The sequence below is a fragment of the Mycteria americana genome, chromosome 3 (assembly GCF_035582795.1).
Source record: "Mycteria americana isolate JAX WOST 10 ecotype Jacksonville Zoo and Gardens chromosome 3, USCA_MyAme_1.0, whole genome shotgun sequence".
NCBI classification, from domain to species: domain Eukaryota; kingdom Metazoa; phylum Chordata; class Aves; order Ciconiiformes; family Ciconiidae; genus Mycteria; species Mycteria americana.
Genome location: NC_134367.1, coordinates 125248550 through 125268876, shown reverse-complemented (window position 1 = coordinate 125268876; position 20327 = coordinate 125248550). Strand labels below are relative to the sequence as shown.

General features: G+C 36.2%; 1 protein-coding gene across 1 annotated transcript in view; it reads right to left on the bottom strand.

Annotated features, from left to right (window-relative positions):
- TASP1 (taspase 1) overlaps positions 1 to 20327 on the bottom strand; it is a 90531-nt gene that overhangs the window by 35544 nt on the left and 34660 nt on the right. Inside the window, 5 exon segments of the mRNA XM_075496898.1 lie at positions 8758 to 8836; positions 9772 to 9891; positions 17487 to 17522; positions 17524 to 17577; positions 18649 to 18755. Of these exon segments, the coding sequence (XP_075353013.1) occupies positions 8758 to 8836; positions 9772 to 9891; positions 17487 to 17522; positions 17524 to 17577; positions 18649 to 18755 (396 nt within the window).

Sequence of the window (20327 nt, the reverse complement as noted above, 5' to 3'; positions counted from 1 at the left end):
GACCTGCTGCCAGGAAGAACACCTGCAAACAAAGTCCTGTCCAATTCCTAAAGCATTGATCCTAGAGGGATGGATCAATGGAGCACATTCTTGTTGCAGACAGAAAACTCTTAGATGATTTAACTTCCAAACTAACAAACACCTACTAAGAATATGCAAATGGAAATTTTCCAAAAGGTTGTAACTTCAGTAAATTTGGGTAGGTTTCAAAGACAACAAAAGACAAATTCAACATCCAGACAAACTGTGTCTAAAGTATCTTCTCTAAGGAAAGGTGGGAAAATACTTTCTATATCTTTAAGTTTTTTATATGGGCAAAATAAACTAAAAATTACTCTGAAGAACAACTCATCCAGCTTTTCTACAATTTTACAGATAAGGAAAAAAAAAAGGCTAAAGAGTTCAAATATGCCAAATGTATGAATCCTTCACTTCTAAATAGTGAGAAATGCCAGATAACTTTAACTATTAAAAAAAGCTATTTGTTTCAATTATGATGAACAAGAAGAATTTCAGATCTACCTCCAAGAGAGGTTAGAATGAAGAAAAAAATGTAGTTCCATTGAAGTGGATGTGCACTTTACATTCTTCTTTACATTTAATATATTTTGAAAGACTAATTTCACTTAAACTGAAAAGGAAAAAGCAAACTACTTTTTGCCTAGGCCTTGATTAGAAGCTTTGTTGCTATTGATCTCTTTGTAAAAATACTACACCTTTCCAACCTACATCACTTGTGTCATATAAAATTTACAGGAAAGGAAATAAGATAGTAGCTAACTAATTGTATATAATTATTTTCTCCCAATCACAGAAAAATGTTTAAGACATAAAAACAGAGTTCAGTTTGCAGCAGTCTCCATTTCACTTTATATCCTCACATCCAGTTCAAGCCATTTGGGCAAGGTAAGGCAAACAGGAACAGGACTAACAGTGTTCAGAGGAGACAGTGCTGCACAGCTGGCTGCTGCCACAGGTTATGAACACAGCACTCTCTGAGCAGTGGGCCTTCTGCAGGAGACTACCGCTTCTAAAAAGCCCATGCAACTTCATGCTTACAATATATTATTACATAAAGTCCAATTAAAATTTCAAGAGGCAATAAGCACTCTTTGATTGTTGCATCCACCCAGTTCTGCTTCAGAACAACCCTTCCGAAGGCAATTCAACCAACCATTCTGATTATTTTGTGGACAAAACCCTCAGCTTTGAACACTGCGGTACTGTGTTTAATTGACTGCTGCTTAATGCTACAGTTCCCACAAATCATCTCTGCCTGCTGCTTCCTCTCTCTTCACACAGCCTTGTGGTGGTAGTGAGTTAGTTCAGACACCACATGCTACAGCACTGAAGCCTCCAAACGGCATCTGGACACAAAGGCTGAACTCTTGACAGAAGCATTCACTTCAGAGGTAAATACTGATCTGTCTGGAGACAGACCTCTTTCTTCTTCTACCCTCTGGTTCACTGTAACTGTGAGATAACTCTTCTCCATATGCAGCTGCTTCATCTGTGATGCATTAAATTACCTATTATTCCCCAAATCTTACAGGACCAGAATGATTTGGAGAGATAACACGTATTTCTACAAAGAGATTAACTGTACCATAATATCTCTCTCACATAGTGTAGCTCAATCAATCTATACCGGATACAAGATTTGCATGTGAAATTCCTCTGGACGTTTGGAGCACGGACTCAGAAGGATGCAGGCCAGACAGACAAACGGCACCTGCCCAGGTATTGGCAGTCACTGGATTCCAGTGCAGCCACTACTGCCCTCAATGCATGGGGATCACAAAGCCAAAGTCCTACATCACAAGTCAACTTGCATCAAAGCTTCCTTGAAAAATATTTACTCCACAGATTTGCACATCACTGTGGTTCCTGTCGAAAATGAGTTTTCAAGTAAGAATCTACAGTTCAGTGGCTTCCAAAAGGAGAGAGGGAAATGCTGGCTGAGGGCATCGCTCAACAACCAATTTAACAAGCACAAGCCATCTCTCTATAGGTGTCATTTCCTATTCCACATTACCTGTTCCATTTTGCCAGCAAAAGCATCCATAAGGCACAAAATGGACTGGAAAGAAGAACAGATATGAACAAAAAGTAAAAGTCTGAGAAGAAAAAGGCAGGGGGAAGAAGAGCGAAAACACTTATTTTCTTGTTGATAAGGATTTGGAAAACAAAAGAGAACCCTCCTTGAGCAGGGGGCTGGACTAGATGTTCCTTCCAAGCTAAACAATTCTGTGATTCTTCACAATACAAAATATGCTATTTTTCACTTCATGGAATGACGCATCATATATACGTTTATATACCCAACACAGCTTTTAACATATTTTGACATAATCCCTAAAATGCCTTTATGAGAACAGGGGCCACTGCTTTTGACCAGAGACCTTAGCAGTTGGTCCTTTAGGATCTAGGTGAGTTCACCAGCACAAGAAATTGGTACGGGAGTCAGGCACATTCTGCTTATTTACACAGAATACATGTAGTCTCTGTATGCGTTCCTAAGACATTGCTGTTATCTGTATCTGATTTTCATTCAGTCAGGAATAGACTCTGGGCAGGGGAGAAGAGCAAGATGTCATTGAAAGACTTTTCCCAGACTGAATCTTCAACTACACCTCAGTTTAGGTCCATTATATCCTTGCTATTTTCTCAACAAAGCACAACTTTGGGCTCAGTCCTCAAGCCCAATTATATTTGTTAACATGTTTAATTTTTCTGAAAGAACTCAATATATTTAAAGATTCTACTCCTTTTTCCTTAGGGTTAGAAGCCATAACTAGGTCCCACTTAAATTCTCCCTAGGACATCACATCACTGTACCTTTCTTGTATCAAATAGTCTCCTCAAATGGACTCTAGTAAAAGCTGGAGACTTTGCAGCTTTGTGGTACAGAATTTCTGGATTTTATAAATAATGCAAGACCTTCTGTCTATCTTCAGAAATGCAGTATTAAAAGGTTTGCTGGTTTCAATGGCTGATACACATACACAAAGCACACCACCCATGCATGAAGAAGGGGTAAGTATGCTTTCTACTACCTACTGTTGTAAAGATGTAAAAAGGAATGCAACACATTATTCTCAGTCTCTACATTTCCACTCAAAAATTCCACTTACAGTTGCATTTTCAAAGCCTCCTGCATTAGCTCTTACTGTAAATTTTGTATTTATCTTTATACTTTATATTTAAGGTTCTGTATATCTAAAGAGAATTATTACTTTTCAACTTATCTCCCAGGAAAAACACACCCTGCCTCTTACCCCAGTAGTATTACTTTTGGCACAGTTAGTAGATGAATATTCACAATCATCATGGATATTCCAACTGGGGAGGAGATTCAATGTCACACTCGATATTATTTTGAATGAGAAGAATATACACAAAGTCTTTGATTCCTGTTATGTTCAGGAAAGAATAGGAAATATTTTCTTAAAGTACAGCCAAAAAACGGACTATTGTTTCTCCTGCAGTCGGGTTTTGTTCACAAATGTTTTCCCTCCAAATAATACCCATCTTCCTGTGTTTACATTCATATACCAACAAAAAACATCCACTAAGGAGTTCCAAGTGGCCTTACGAGTGTGGTTTCGGCCTCTTTTTTTTTGGGAGGTGGTGGGGGTGCTTAAAGGGGAGGCTGTTTTGTTTGTGTCTGTGTGCACATGCACACGTGTGCACACGCGCGTGCGCGAGGCTTTTAAAGATCAAAGATTTGGCTTCTACTACGTTGATCCAAAAACCAGTTTAGCTGTTACTTACATTTATGCTAAGTAAAGGCCACTGGTAATGCTCATCTCATTTAACAAGCTTTCACTCAGTCTCTACCATCATTCTTGCATGGAATGGCGCTTGCATTATGTTGTTAGATATCACAGTTAAGGTTGTCCAGGTATCTTAGCTATGCCTGCAACTGCAACATTCTCTGAATTTCTTGAATTTTAATACTGGTTTTGAGATACTTAGAGAATTCCTGTAATGTTTATCCTTCGGTTGCCAATAAAGCCCCACAACTGTACTTTTTTTAAAAAAAAAAATATTACCGCTAATATAATTCAGAGATCATATGTTGAAATGTCTCCAAAAATTGATACCAAAAAAAATCAGAAAGATTTTACTTGTTTACACAGAAACTGAATTTTAGACTAACAGTTACAGAATAAATCTTGAATTTAAGGCCCTTTATATTCACAGTCATTCCTAAGTTCCACCGTCTTCCCCATGCTGTCTTTAGAAAGTCTTCATCTTTTTATTTCAGTTTTTCCCACCCCCTGTTAAACTATATCCATAAAATACGAGTTTTACAATATCCTGTGTTTTATAAACCATGAAGTAACTTTTGAAAAGCCAAAAAAAATAAAACCAAAGACAGGGTGGCTAAACAACAAGGCCAAGAGACTGTTAGAGGTAAGAAAATACTGTTCAAAAAGTTGAAGTCATGCCCAAACAAGTTCAGAACCACCACCTTTGGCACATTCAATATAAAATCATAATAAAAATGGCCAAAAATATTTGAGAAACAACTTGCTAAAGGCATAAGAACTAATACCAAACCCTCCTTGAACACGCAAAAGCAGGAAGCCTGCCAGCATTCCCAGGGCCAACAGATGATCAAGATATAAAAGCATGTCTTCAAATAATACATGACCATTTAAAGAAAGCTACATGCATTTGGAAATACTTTTAATGAAGTACTTTTATGGCGATGCCTTTTTTTTTCTTTTTTTTTTTTTTTATGAGGAAGGTATTGAAAGATATGTCTCAAATTGAAGCTTCAATAGAAGGATTTTAGAACAAAATTAATAAAAATTCAAGTATAAAACCTACTGCATTACTAACTTTGGCATTTAAACTAACACTTTTCTTTTTCCAAGAAAGCTTCTACAAAGGTAAACCATCACAGAATAAGAAAAACATTCCGAGCAAAATTTAAATAACTGGGCTTCTAAGTACAAAAGAAATCTTGAGAAACTCATCCTGACCTATTAAAAACAAAGATATCTCCAGCTTATAAAGTCCCAATATCACAAATTGGTAGAAGCTTGGATAACACAGTGGAGGTGCTTTTCCCAGTCCCATACTTTTCCCTGGAGACCTGCGAACACCCTCTACCTGAAACAGGACACCAAACTATCTGGAGCTCTGGTTTGACCCAATGTGTCCATTCTTCTGTTCCTGCCAATTCTGTATGGATTTCAACATGCAAGAGTTTGTATTCTGTATACTTTGAATTACTATTCCAAACTCCCCTTTCCACACACCAGAGTTTTTCCCCAACCTTTTCGATCACCTGCTGATCATAGCCTCCAAAACCCAAAGACATGAGCAATTTCGTAAGTATGCAATTAAAATAGTTTACAAAACCTAGCCCTTAAAAATTGCTTGTAGGAAACTAATGCCAAACAACATCCTTTTTCAAGACTGAATATGGAGCCTGACATAACAAACTCTCAAGGCTTGAATTTCTATCCCTAGCTATCACTAAAAACAGCTTAACAGTCTAAACCAGCACAAATATGAAACCTTTTATTTCCCAAAGAATCCTTAAGTTAAAATTATTTGGTTTAACATATATTAATACTTAATAATTTAGAGCATACTTTCAATAAAGCTTTAAGGGAATCATGGTTGAACTTTTCATTCAAGATTTTTTTTTAAAATGCCAAATGCAATTTGATGAATCAGCTATTCTGTGAAGTCATTTAACAATAAATATTAAAAGTCTACACATGCAGTACTCAATACACACAGCAACCAAAGCCTAATTTTCTTCTCCCAGCCCCCCAACAGAAAAAAAATTCCCTGTAGAAAACGTTAGGATAAATTTGTGCCAAATCTACCACTTAAAGACAAATTAAAAGACATGTGAAATTAAAACAATAAAACGTTACATTGTGAAAACCACAGAAATCGAAACTGTAAATTTCAGTATTTTATGTACATATTTTAAAAGCTTTTACATACAAGTGTATATGTATGTAAAATGAAACATGAAATGAATGTGCATGCACACACAGTTTTTATTTATACATAACATGCAAGTTTCATTTGTTGCTGTTTTTTTTAAATATATGTCCACACAAAACCAATTTAGAAACCTACAAGAGGCGGGGTATAATCACTACTACAAATACTGTCTAGTCTGATTTTAGGTACGCCAAGTGACAACACTTATCTTCTCTTAGGAAGCACTGTCAATCTTAGAGCTTTCCAAATCAAGGCATCTTCTAGAGTTTAGGCAGTATCTTTATTTTCTAAAAATTTCATCCAACAACGATGTATGTTAACATATTATTTTCCTGCTTAGCCTTGGCAATTTTACCTTTTGAATATTTGCAGATGTTTATGCTCCCATTCCCATCTCCTGTTGTGATCCAGCCAAGTTGTAAGCTTCATTCTTTCAAGCTTTCCTATAATTTAATTTTTCCACCCCTTAATTAACTTCATGGTTCACATTGTTGGATGCTCATATTTTAAACAAGAGTCAGGCATCAATATATTTTAAAACTGCACTAAACATAAATTACATTATAAAATAAAACATTATGAGCTTCTGAAAATGGAAAAAAGAATGGTATTGATTACAGAAGAGTTCTCACTTCCTGTAAACATTTCTATCTCCCCCTCACACACACACACACACTTTAAAGGGAAGCCAGAAACAAGAGTTTAATTAAACACCGCTAGTCTGAATTTCAAATCACTGAATAAACAGATGGCCATGCTTCATAGACCGCCAGCAGTCTATTTCAATTAACTGGGATTGGTATTAATGTAATGTCATGGAAGCTAAAAGATTAGAACCAAAGAAATATATATATGTGTGTGATAGTTATAAATAGTATAACATTAAAGTATTTACCGCTATATAAAATTGGTACCAGCAAAAAGAAAGGACACTTCTATTTAAGGCCATCATTAAACCCAGACATCTCCTTTAAGTATATCAGGATGCTTGCCTGTACTTGCATAGACTTCAAACCCAGCTGACTTTGTAAAGAAGTTTAAAAAAAAAATAAATAAAGATGTCCTCTTTAGCTTTTCCACAAATAATCTCTAATATTGGCCTTAAACTCACCAATTATTATGGTCCCGAATACTGCAATATTTAAATATATTCGCTTATATAGGTAAGCATTTATTAAACTAAAATCAATACGGTGTTCCTTAAGTAGAAAGACCTTCTGACACTTCTGCATTCAGTAGGACTTTCTTTTGCATCAGTACTAAAAAGGACACCTGCTATTACTAACATTGAACTTAAGGACGAACATCTACATGAATTTTCAACAGCATGAGACAGACTTAAATATAGGGGAAATCAGAAAGGTATATGACTTCAAAACCAACACAGGATATTTCTGATGCTCTTCAGCCTCTGTCAAATTTTAGTTCTACACCCTGTTACCTTGTTCCCCCCACTATTTCTGTAACAGGACTCTAACTCTTGGGATATCCATTACCCATTTACATTACCCATTACCCATTTACATTACCTAAATCTGAACTCTGCTGATTTCATTTCTCCCTATACTGAACGCTGATAACACTGACTATTAACCAGTGGTCCAGATCATAAATTTTACATCCTGACATAAGCATTTACAAAAAAGCGTTACAAGTAGATTTTGTGTTTGAGACTGTTCATACAACTAGGAAGAAAAACAGATGAAAGGCAGTCCTTTCAACTGCTTTTATGTGGGAGTTGCAAAGTAAAAGCAACTCCTGCATAACTTCACCTTAAGGCTTTTGTGTTCTACACAATTCACCGGGTATTGTGTAACAATACAGTTATCTTTTCAATGTCTGTTCCTGACAAGTTAAAAACATCCTGGCTTACATTCTCAAATCTTACATTGCAGTGTGAGCTATCTTCCTAGTTAAATTTTGGTTGGGTTTTTGTGGGGTTTTTTATTTCTAATTTTTACTATTTCTTCCAGTCCTGTTACATTTAGTAGATTTGTTGACAAACTTGTTTTTACAATTGGTATTTCCAGTGGTCAGCATGCCAACCAATAGAAAAGCTCTGTGTGGCAGCTGGCTGATAGACATCAAATGAACAAAATACTTTTGTGTACATATCCAGGATCCTGAGACTTTCAATTACTAATAATTTTTATTAATAATATTTTCCAAAACTCTTACTCTAGTCATTTGGTTTTGCCTTTTCCCCTTCCTTTTGAGAGGAAAAGAGAGATGAACAAATTCACTTAAATATTCACTTAAAATAGCACTTAATTATTTTTGGAGGGGAAAATGCAATTTTGTAGCATTTTTGTATCAAAGGGACCCCCTTATGTTAAAGGACCCTCTAATTATCTTAGTCCTTTACAGAAGGCTTCCAGTCACAGAAGTATACTGTGTATAACACAATATTAGGCTTATAACAGCACTTCTTTACAAGAGGACAAGTCCCTTAGTATATAACAAATAGAGCACTTCCTTTCAGTGCAATACAAAGTCTTCTGAATAGGATAAAAGTTCACATGGTTGTTAATTTGGTTTTTTTAAGTAAAATGATCAATGTAAGCAACCAACAAAGATTAATTCACAGATTTCAAGACAATACTGACATATATATATTATATGTTCATATGTAAATAAATGATACACATGTAGAATGTAGTCTGGAAGTAATGCTAATATTTTAATTCACCACTCACAGAAATACTTTATTTGGAATTTGTAAATTAATTACACAGAAAGACAGCAACTTTTTGAAATATTTATAAAAGTAGCAAATACCTGAAGTACTCACAGCAGTGGAGTAAGGGGTATGAGCTCCTGTATTTTCAGCCCAGCAGCCACAACCATAAAGAGCTGCCTAAATAAAGAAGTGCATCTTTCATAAATTTAAGTATACAAGGTTTTTGGTTTGTTCCTTTCCCTTAACCCTTCCCCCTGCCCCCCGAAACCCACAAAACAAAACACAAAAAACCCACACCAACAAAACCCAAACCAACAAAAAAAAGAAACCCAAGAAAAATCCAAGTATTTATACAAAAGATAAATAAGAAAATCATAACAGTCAAAATTGCAACTCCAATCCATTTTGCTACATCTTCTTTTAGTATTCTTCAGAACTGAGTGATTATCATAGATGCATGGTATTCTAACCTAACTTTACAGAAAATGAGGGTAGTACAGATATCAAAAGACAAAATAATTCCAGCTGTTCCCTATTTATATAAAGTCCCTTTGTCTCTACTATTACAAAAGAAAATCTTAAATACATTTCAAAAGAGAACTGCTTTTAGGACAGTGGCAAAAGTCAACCAAAAATACAGCTGTACAGCAATGCAGTATGACATTTCTGATGCACCTCAAAATTCCCTCAGCTAATAACAATAAGGAATGTCTATACCTGACGTGTTCTTTTAATACCTTTGTCACTTCTACCAATTCACAACATCATTTAAAAATTAATTAGGACAGCTTCCCTAAATATTGATGAAAATCTTATTTAAAAACACTCTAAGCATTTAAGAGACTATTTGTGGTATTAAGGAGGTATTTACGCCCAAGAAATTAACTTCTTAATAGCTCCGGCAAAAGGTAACTAACTACAGAACAACTTCTTACCTATCAATGTTTTATAACACTGACAGAGGACACTAAAAACAAAACTTGTATTCCAGTGCAGTGATAAGGCCTTCAGAGTTTAATAGGAAGGAAGGGAGGACATCAGTTTGCTTTCACAGCTCTTGCTTAGTGTCACAATTGCGGAACAATCATTCCCAACTGAAAATGTATAATCACCTGACCAACTCTTCCAGGATGCTTTAGTGCTAAACCTCCACTGGAGACAGCAGCAGCAACATTTCCTTCTTGGTCAACAACAACTGCACCAACTGTATCCAATGTTCCTGAGTCATTCTCCTGCAGGACACACAAACAGAAACAACTACTAAAAATAGTATAATAAAGTCAGATTATACTTCTTAGGAGTGTGCAAACTAACGTGCACAAAACCAAGTGAGAGGCCAATCAACAAAACAGATTTGTTATCATGCATATTGTACCGACTGTGCTACCATAAAGCTTCCCAAAATCCTCTCTTGCCTCAGACAGGACCTGAAGAAAACTTCTCTGGAAACAAGAAGGTAAACATCTCGGAACTCATCCAATGCTTAGATTACCTGCCTTCACTCACAAAAGTGCCAAAAATGCTGTTTTCTTAGTGGGGGGCACTTGTCCACTAAGAAATGATTCAGCAACACAGTCTAAAGATGCCGTATCAAAAGGCCTTTCTCAAAAGCTTTGAGATGGCATTTTCAGAGACTCTGATCTTTAAAGCTATGTATGATTAAAAAAAAAAATCCACAAGAAGCAGCTTACCATGTAAAGAGAAAATTCTGATATTCTGAGCGAGACAATAAATAGAAGCTTTGAGAAGAAATCTCCTCCAGGCCAGATTCTTTCTCCTAGACTTGTTTGCAGTTCAGCAATCTTTAGTGGCTTCCTGGTTGAAACAAATTACGCTTTGCTCCCTCTGGGTCACTAGAAAAGCATCCTTATTTCCATCGCTGCTGAGGCAGATTTGCTCCCCTAAGAGCAGGGGTCTTTCAGCATTCATTCCTGATGCAAGCTCTCTGCCTACTGTCTCACCAACACTTCAGCTGTCTCACCTTGGATCTTTCCGTCCTTCCCCTTTCCTTAATACACCATGTTCAGCCAGTCTAAGAGAAAGAGTAGTTTTCCCCTCTCTGCCTAGGCTTGCCCTAGATTCCCTTCTCTGCAGAACCCAGGCCAAGGCACTCCGACTTCATGCCCAATCACACACTTTTGATGGGACACAGCATGCAGTGTACATAAAATAAAATGAATAAACAAAACCAATACATCATCCATCACATACTCTGAAGATGAACGCTGCTCTTGCACAAGCTCTCAAGCCTTTAGCTGATCAGTCTTTCCTCTATAAAAACTTACCTGCATTAAAAAAATCCTATATAAACTTACCCAAGCAAATAATCCCAAAAGATATTAAGCTATTCATATAAATGTATATTTTCTGGGCTAGGATCCAGAGGGAGGAAGAAAAAAAAAAATCTAGACCCAACTATTCAACTTCAAATTATCAACTTCCCATCATCTATTAAAATTTCCTCAGGCATACAACGTCATTTGTCAAGCAGAATTCTTAGGAGACTCGTGCTGATGATACTCTGGCCACACTTAATTTAAGAGATAACACTTGAGTTAATATTGCACCAGTCTTAAAAGGAAAAATACGCAATGCAGCACTACAATGTTCTACAGTATTTTTCAAGCAACTGGAACTCCTAAGCAGGAGTGTCATCCTTGGCTTTTACCCAGAGTAACAGAGTTTCTTCTCTTTACCTACATCTAGATCTTCCTGAACAAGTTCTACACTCAGAAGCTGGCACTAATTGTATTCAATATTAAAACAAACAGATGGATGTCCTAACAGTAAAGCAGAATCACTGCTTAGAAAAAAGAGAGATGAAAAACTATAGATCTAGGGTCTCAATTGGCATTGGGAAGAAGAGCAAGTTGAAAAACAGAGGAAGGCAAAAACCAGGATCAGGGAAGGTAGGAGAAGGAGAGGCAAAAGGAATTTTGAGGACTGGAGCAAAGGGGTAAGAAAAGAGCAAGTTCCCTTCCAATTTGTAAAGATAAAAGAAAATTAAGGAACCCTTCCTTAACATCTCATGGGCAAACGTATTTCACATCTCCCAGCACTGCCAGCCACAACCCAATTCAGGTATTATTAACCCAGTTAGAACAATACTATTCCATGGATTGAAAAGATCTTGAGCAGCAGAGCAGGCTGCTCACTGGAGGTGCAGACTCCCGTCCTTGGAGGTTTTCAAGATCAGACTGGATAAAGCTTCCCAACATGAATTTTCCTATGATCCTACAATTTCTATATAGAGAAGAACTACTAATATGATGCAGGTTTTGCTGTCCATCCCCTGCCCCCTTTTATCAAAGGAAATTATACCCACAACAAAAAACTTGATTAATAGATAACTACAGATATGAAAATCATGCCCGTCAAAGTTAGGAAATGCCAGAATTAAGGCCACCTGTGTAATCTTAATTCATATTAAATCAAACACTTGGGGCTTCTATAATGAACAGAAATACATTTTATGGATCAGTATGTTTTCCATATTATCTGACAGCAAAGAAAAAATGCTTGCAGCCTTCTTTGCAGCATCTGTAAAAGTATTTGCTCAATCTGCCATCCATCTTCTGCTTTAGCTCTCACATGCATAAAATATTTGCCTTCAGTAGCTATGTAACTAATTTCTTTTTTAAAAAGATATTTTAATCAAAAAACCACAAGCATTTACAAGTATATGTTGCATGGAAACTTTCTTCACCATTATTTCCTTTAAAAGAAGATCTATTTCATATCAGTATTTGCTGTCAATTCAGTGGTATACTTTGCTTGTTTTGGCTTATTTTATTTTTAGATGAGGCAACTTAGGAGGCTGGAAACCTTTTCTAAGCGAAGCATTTTTTTTTTTAACCTAACCCACACAACCTTGTGAAGGAAATCTATATCACTGAAGCAAAGGAATTCCGTATTTTCCTTCTCAGTAATATAAGTTTTGGGGTTTTTTTGTGGTCAGAAAAAAAATCACTGCTGATGCTGTATTTATCCTTACTCAACAAACTGAAAACCAGTGAGGACCAGTTAGTTATATTCCTTATCCAATGGGAGAAATACATTGTCTGATCTATTCTAGACCTATTTTTATGTTTGCTCCCATTTCAACATTACTGACTTCACACACTTACAAGTGACACCATAAATCAATTCTCTAGTTCAGCACTAAAAGTCTTCTACATATGTAAACTGTACCAACAACCCTACTTCTGAACTAGTGAATGAAGAGTTAATCGCAATTTAACAAAGGTACTCCCTGTACCTCTCCAAACAAAAAGGCATTATGTGCCTGAGGAAGAATGCACCTGGTGAGAAGACTTTCCATGTCACACATTTCAGCTCTTCAAACCATATGAATGTTGAAAAATACAGGATCCTGTCAAGCTAATATTAAGACAATCAACAGAAATATGTTAAACACTAAAATTCCTGAAGTTCTTTTAAAATTTAAAAAAAAAGTAGGCAAGTTTAACAGACTGTCAAAAGTCTAAAGTAAGTCCAAATTCTATATGGGCTCAACAGGGACTAAACAAGATCCAGGTTGCTTGCCCTTATTTTTTTTAAGTGTTCGATTCACCAATTTAGCACCTTAGATTTCAAAATTTTGCAAGTTCCAAAGAAAACTTGATTATTACTTGGTGATACCTGTTAACAAATTCCATATCTGACTTCAGCTAATAATTTATACTAACACATCCATTGCAAAAGCAGTTTGGGGGTTTTAAAATGTGGTATTGCAACCTAAAAATCTATTACGTAGTTAATATTTTACATGGAAAGAACTGAAAGTCAATGTTAAAAGTAAGACCTCGCATTATTGAATTAATTTGCACCTTGCGACAGGAAAGGAAGTTAATTTCATTAAATCACGGACCAAATATTCAAACTTAGCTAAGAACACGTATACAAAACACGAAGATGCTCATCTGCACAAATGTAGAGTTCTATCAAGTATTTTAGAAATCTCATCCTTCCCTTCTTCTGCACATTAAAAAAAAAAACCAAAACATAAATAGTCATCACTTTACAAGCCCCTAAGGAAGGAATTAACAGTTTAGGAGAGCTCTACCCAGTGCCCGTTGAAAGATGTCTACACACAGGGCCTTCTCCCTCTCAACCTGAGACTGTTCTGAAATTCTGTGAAAAGTAATTACCATTAAATCTCACCTCTGAGTATCATAACTGACAAAATGCAAAATGAATCAGATTGAAGCAGTTAACATCTATATGCTATTACCCAATTATCCACACAAATAAATAGGATTTGATATTTGATGATAATTAGATCAAGTAGATTCCTCTAAAAATATGGGGTTTTTACACTATCCTACTACTCAGAATAGGGCAACAGATAAATCTTCTACTATGTCCCATACTGGCCCTTTACAGATCAAGTGGGAACAGAGAGGAGCACAATAGTGGACAGTGTTATCTAGAAAATAATAAATCAACAATTAATATATTTTGGTCTTTTAAAATCTCAGATTTGAGGTGTTCTTAATGGAGTGCTTCTGGTGATTACAGCAGTATTTATCAAGGTGAGGGGCAATCTTTTAAGCAAAATTTTATTTATTAAAGTATTTTAAAGAATTACTTATAAATCCATCTAAGTCAAGGGAAAACGTCACTGTTCTGTGAGCACTGGGACCAGTTCAAACATACCAATTTCTCGAAACATTTTCCTCTAGGGCAACTGACAGGACAGCATGATGTATTCTCATAGCAATCGAATCTTGACGGAGTATGCATGATTAGTGCACCATTCCTATGTTTGAAAAGGGGCGGTTACGATCTAATCATACAAAGCTCAATAAACAACCCTAGCCTTTCCAGTTTACTAGTTGTTTGGTATGTAAACAGAACACTTTGTCTGATCTCTATGTTCAAGATGAGGGAATTATTTCAAACTGTATTCCACAGGTGAATTTTGTTGTTTTGGTTTGGTTTGGTTTTTTTAACTGGAATGGATGAAAAGTATTTAGGTTTCCTTTCCCATATTAAATGGGTTTTGAAGTACACTTTTGAGGTCTAAAAAGTATTATCATCAAAGATTATTTCAGCATGGATGTGGGACAGAAAATGTATTTCCTTTTTAAGGAAAAAGAAATGCATAAAGTTCTAATTCCTGTTCAAACTGCAAGAATAAATAAGACAGACACTAGGATTGCCATAGTTGACTGCTACACTTACAATTACCCTCACACAGCCATAAAAAAATTGATTTGAGGAAAAAGTTAAGTGACTAAAATTCACCGTATATAATGGGAATGATGCATATTGCTATGCATTGACTGTTGCTCACCCAAAGAGTTCAAGCTGGAACTGGCTAAAAGTTCACATGGTATGTTCAAGATGATCAATGACAAAAAATATAACGCATAAAATACTTCAAAGAAAAGAATGTATTTCTGTGCAACAAAGACAGACGTATTTTTCTTCTCTAAATATGTTCAGTGTTATTGTCTCAGTACAGTAGCTGAAGAATATGAAACTGCTGATTCCATACATATAATTCAAACCATTGTGCACATACTTGAGTACATATGTTAAACTAGACAAAAACCAAATCAGTTTTAATAAATCCCAAACTAAATGATGTTATTTATGGAGTTAAATAACTAGCCTATAAAAAACTAACCTATAAACACTAACCTATAAAAAAATTCACGTGCACTGGAAATTCTTAGTGCCACTGTTATTCAAACCAAGGAGACGTCAACTCCTCTTACAAGTAACTTCAGCATAGTTGTAGAAAAAATTTGTAATAGCAGAAGACAAATTAAAAACAGGGCCTTTAGCCAAACTCTACTAAGCTATTTCAATGATGATTTCCTCTGGTAAAAGACAGGTTAACAGTAAGAAGACAAATGTTTCACAGAATCACAGAATCGTATAGGTTGGAGAAGACCTTTAAGATCATCGAGTCCAACCATAAACCTAACACTGCCAAGACCACCACTACACCACGTCCCTAAGCACCTCATCCAAACGTCCTTTAAATACCTCCAGGGATGGCGACTCAACCACTTCCCTGGGCAGCCTGTTCCAATGCTTGATAACCCTTTCAGTGAAGAAAACTTTCGTAATATCCAGTCTAAACCTCCCCTGGCTCAACTTGAGGCCATTTCCTCTTGTCCTATCACTTGTTACCTGGGAGAAGAGACCGACCCCCACCTCTCTACAACCTCCTTTCAGGTAGTTGTAGAGAGCAATAAGGTCTCCCCTCAGCCTCCTTTTCTCCAGGCTAAACAGTCCCAGCTCCCTCAGCCGCTCCTCATCAGACTTCTGCTCCAGACCCTTCACCAGCTTCGTTGCCCTTCTCTGGACACGCTCCAGCACCTCAATGTCCCTCTTCTAGTGGGGGGCTCAAAACTGAACACAGTATTCGAGGTGCGGCCTCACCAGTGCCAAGTACAGGGGCACAATCACTTCCCTACTCCTGCTGGCCACGCTATTTTTGATATAAGCCAGGATGCCATTGGCTTTCTTGGCCGCCTGGGCACACTGCTGGCTCATATTCAGGCGGCTGTCAACCAACACCCCCAGGTCCTTCTCTGCCAGGCAGCTTTCCAGCCACTCTTCCCCAAGCCTGTAGCGTTGCATGGGGTTGCTTACTGATTTACTTCTGATGTTTACTGGTGCTTGAAGTGAGAACTTCAGAATGGTGTCTGGCTGAATTAACTAAACATATTCATTGGGGGACTGGCTATGATAGTTAATTCACACACAAACAAAAATGATTTCTTAAACTATGTAAATCAATATATGTCACTACAACTTAAAAAAGTCTCAATTTTCACACCTTCAAAGTTCGGTGAAGTTATTAACGGATCCTTCCTGTGTGCAACCGCATAACCCTCTACAAATCCTACATTGGCTAAACAATGAAAAATACAGCAAAGAGAACATTCAATTTACTCGAAAAATAAGAGCCCTTTAGTAAGTTACACTGCCTAGTTTTTCCATACAATCTTTATTAAATTTAAACAGCCTCTCATTCTTTTTGAGCTTGGTATAATTTAACTTTTATTGAAAAGCAGTTTTTAAAAGTCTATGTTGATTTTTAGCTAGTGAAATTTATCAGCAGCTAAAACTTCCAAGAAATTTTGGCCTTTTTTGGTCTGCAATACTATATCTTCACATAGGCCTTTTAGTTATGATTTCCATTCAACTTCAACTTTGTTACCATCCTTTCTGCCATGCTCTTCTCCCAACTTCTAAAACTTCATAGACAAAATATGACCAGAATTTATAACAAATGTGCACTACTGGCAACAGAGGCACATAAGCTAAGCTGCAGCATAGGGTTGAAGCAGGTGAGAGTCAAACCAGACAATGAAAAACAGCTATCAAGTCCTGCTGAAAGGGGCAGGCCTGCAGCTCAAGAGAAGCACAGCAAATAAAAAAATTAAATTAGTATTTATCAATTGAAGTGTAACTTTGATAAGAAGATTAACTTATAATTATTCAAGTATTTAAATGGTTTTTAAACAATTATTTTTAAACCTTTTATGAGAGCTCACCTTTGACAGTACAAGTTTTGGGATGTGCCTCATCCTTGCTAAATGACCCTTTTCTAATAGCTTAGCGAGAATTAGTCTACTTATTCTTTTTTTTTTTTTTTTAGAATTTGCTCTTGTAGAATTTGATTTTTAATTTCCATTTCTTTTTGAAAAACTAAACTTTCTGTAAGGCTGCAATTATCTAACACTCTGTGGCTAACACAAGCAGTCCACATTGTTAGCACGGTTTGGTTTTCATCCCCCCTCCATGGACAAGGTGTGCCCAGAAAGTTGACAAAACTCATGTGTTACATGACTGGATTACTTACCGGTGAGTAGAGCTCTATTTGATCACCTCCTTTACCTACCATCATTGGCCTTTGGGGGTCTCCCACAAGTGCTGCACATGACTCTGGAGCCCTTGAAATTTCAAATTGCAGGTCGGTAAGCTCATGCATTGGCATATGTTTCAAGCATTGACTTGCCCCTTATTACATGAACATCAATACTGTACAGAGACCCCTCCTCCCTCAGTTACATTTTAACACCATTTGTTTCACAAGGAGGTACATGTAGTTCTGTAAACAGGCAAAGTTCCAAAACGAACTAACTTTCCCCCCGCCCTCTATCCTTACTTTCTTTACGGGTCTTATCTCCTTGAAAAGAGAAAAATTACCACCCTGCTAGGGAAAATTTCTTATCTAAGAAGACAGAATAAAAATGCCTAATTTATCACCGGTTTGCATTTGCACAGACTACAGAGAATAAAATTTTTGCCAATTCTCTGGAATTTATACATTATTTATATCAACATATACAACTACATAAGGCAGTGGTCAGTCAGCTTACCAAAGCAAAGAGAAATGGCCAATCTGAAAGGCCACAGGACCCAAATAAAGCATAGGCATTTAATTCATAACGAGCTATACTTTGATATTCAACAGTAAACACAAATACTGTGATTGACATTCTCAAATGGTAACAAAGGCCCTAAATTCAACCTAAGAGTGAGGGGAACAGAGGGAATCCTAATAGTTTTGTAGTACAAGTAATATGGGCCAGGTCAATGCTAGATGCATGCACAGATGCACATGTTTACCTACCTGATATTTCAAATTTCACCAATTCCAGCTCCATATTGCAGTGCGCTCAGGAAACATTAAAAAGTGGGAAACAGTGACAGAGATCCCAAGCTAAAGAAAATGTTTCAGTAAATAATTATCTGTTTGTGTTTACATTTGTCATATTTCCAGTTCAAAATGAGCAAAATATTTTTCATAGCACAAACAAGATACAAAGTAACAGTCTGGTTTTCAAATGGCAAGGCAGAAAGTTTTAATTGAACTAAGTTATCATTAGATCATCTAAACATTAGGGTGGTCAAGGAGAAGTGGCTTCTGATGCTACATTAGTCTCATCTTATATATGAAATTTATTAGCAATCAGCTGTAAGTTCAAGATGACGCACCAAAAATTTAAACAGGAACTAACCTTTTCATTTGATTGTCTTCTTTTCTTTAGTTGAATGAGATCTGTTTCCACCTTTTCAGCTAACTCCAGCTTCCTCTTGTTCCTCTTAAAAGCTGCTAAACTAAACCCTATAAAAATAATTCAAAAGCATTTAGCTAGGTAAAATTTACTTAATTTAAACAAATATTGATAAGTTTACATTTTGGAGGTCGCGCACCGCAAATATTTTTATTGATGCAAAAAGCATCAATAAAAGAGCCAACAACAAAGTATTTAAGTTTCAATACAACATGTTTACATATTTTCCTAAGTGAAAAAAGTTCTATTATTGTTCAGCAACAGTGATGAGTAAAATATCTAGCAAAAACAAGTTGCTGAACACATATGGAAGCTATGTTGGTCTAACTATCTGTTTGGCAAAGAAGCAGCACTGCACAGAACAGAACGGAATAAGCGGCTTGTGTTAAAATTATTGTTTTTGACTGCTGACAAGTAAATAGATACCATGTGAGCTCATTCTGATAGCCATAAAATTAGGCTACTATTTTATTACCTTAATTGCATATCTGTATGTTTATCCATGTATTTAAAGCCACACAATAGTCTAGCAATATTTTTATGTTCCATAATCCAACAAAATCTAAAGACCACCTAGGTCTTGAAGAGACAAACATGTATTTTCCACATCTAAGTCCCACATTCAGAAAGGAAGTGTTCTCTAAAGTGGAGTTAAGAAAAAAAATTGTCATGCTTAAGAGACCAAATGACATGTTCCCATTTTAGAAGTTTCAGTTCATGAAAAAATTGCAGATATTGACATATTTAGTTTCAATTAGTTTTGACTTAATGTTATCCACAGATTGTCTTAACATCCCCTTTGAAATGTTGAGAAAAGAGGAGGGGGAAAAACATCTTTTGTCACTTGTTTAGTCATGCAAAAATCAAGCTATTAGGAAGGCAGATGTATACACAGGTAAGCCACAAATTCAATGGAAGGTAAAAAGCACAGGTTTCCTATTTAATCGATAAGCCTTAAAAAATGTCATTTTAAATGAAATTCTGAATATAACTACATCACTATTATTCAGAAGACTAGAACAGCTGCAAGAACAGTCTATGAATAAAATCAATATTGCAGAGCCAACAGAACACAAAGCTTTCATTTACAATTCTCAAAGTACACAGACAGTAAGCATTTTACTTCTTTGAAACTTCTCCATGCAGGTGCCAAAATCACCTAGTGAACTCTCCTTTAAACCTGTTTTTAAGTACATAAAACTGGACCTTAACCACCACAGTTATTTAAGTATATAACCTGAAAGTAATGAGAAAGCTGGCGTTTCTCTCCAAAAACCTAATGAATACCAGTTTGTTAAAACTGTAAACACATATTAATCTGCCATCACCAAGAAAGGAACTCTTTCTACCATACAGAGCTGATTAATGCAGCTACTTTGGACAACACATTTCTATGTTTGAAATGAGGTCCAAGAGGTAAAAAACAAACATGTGATAAGAGGAAGAAGGCAAAGAATCATTTTAGTCTAGTACTAATTGGGGATGGGGAGGAACAAACAAAAAACCCACACAGATCAAGAATTTGTTAAACAGAAGTGCCCCAAAATAAACCAAGCGAGCACATTGGTTTTAGCAGAATTTTTAAACAGGAGAACTTGTAAGTTGACGTGACTCCAATAAAT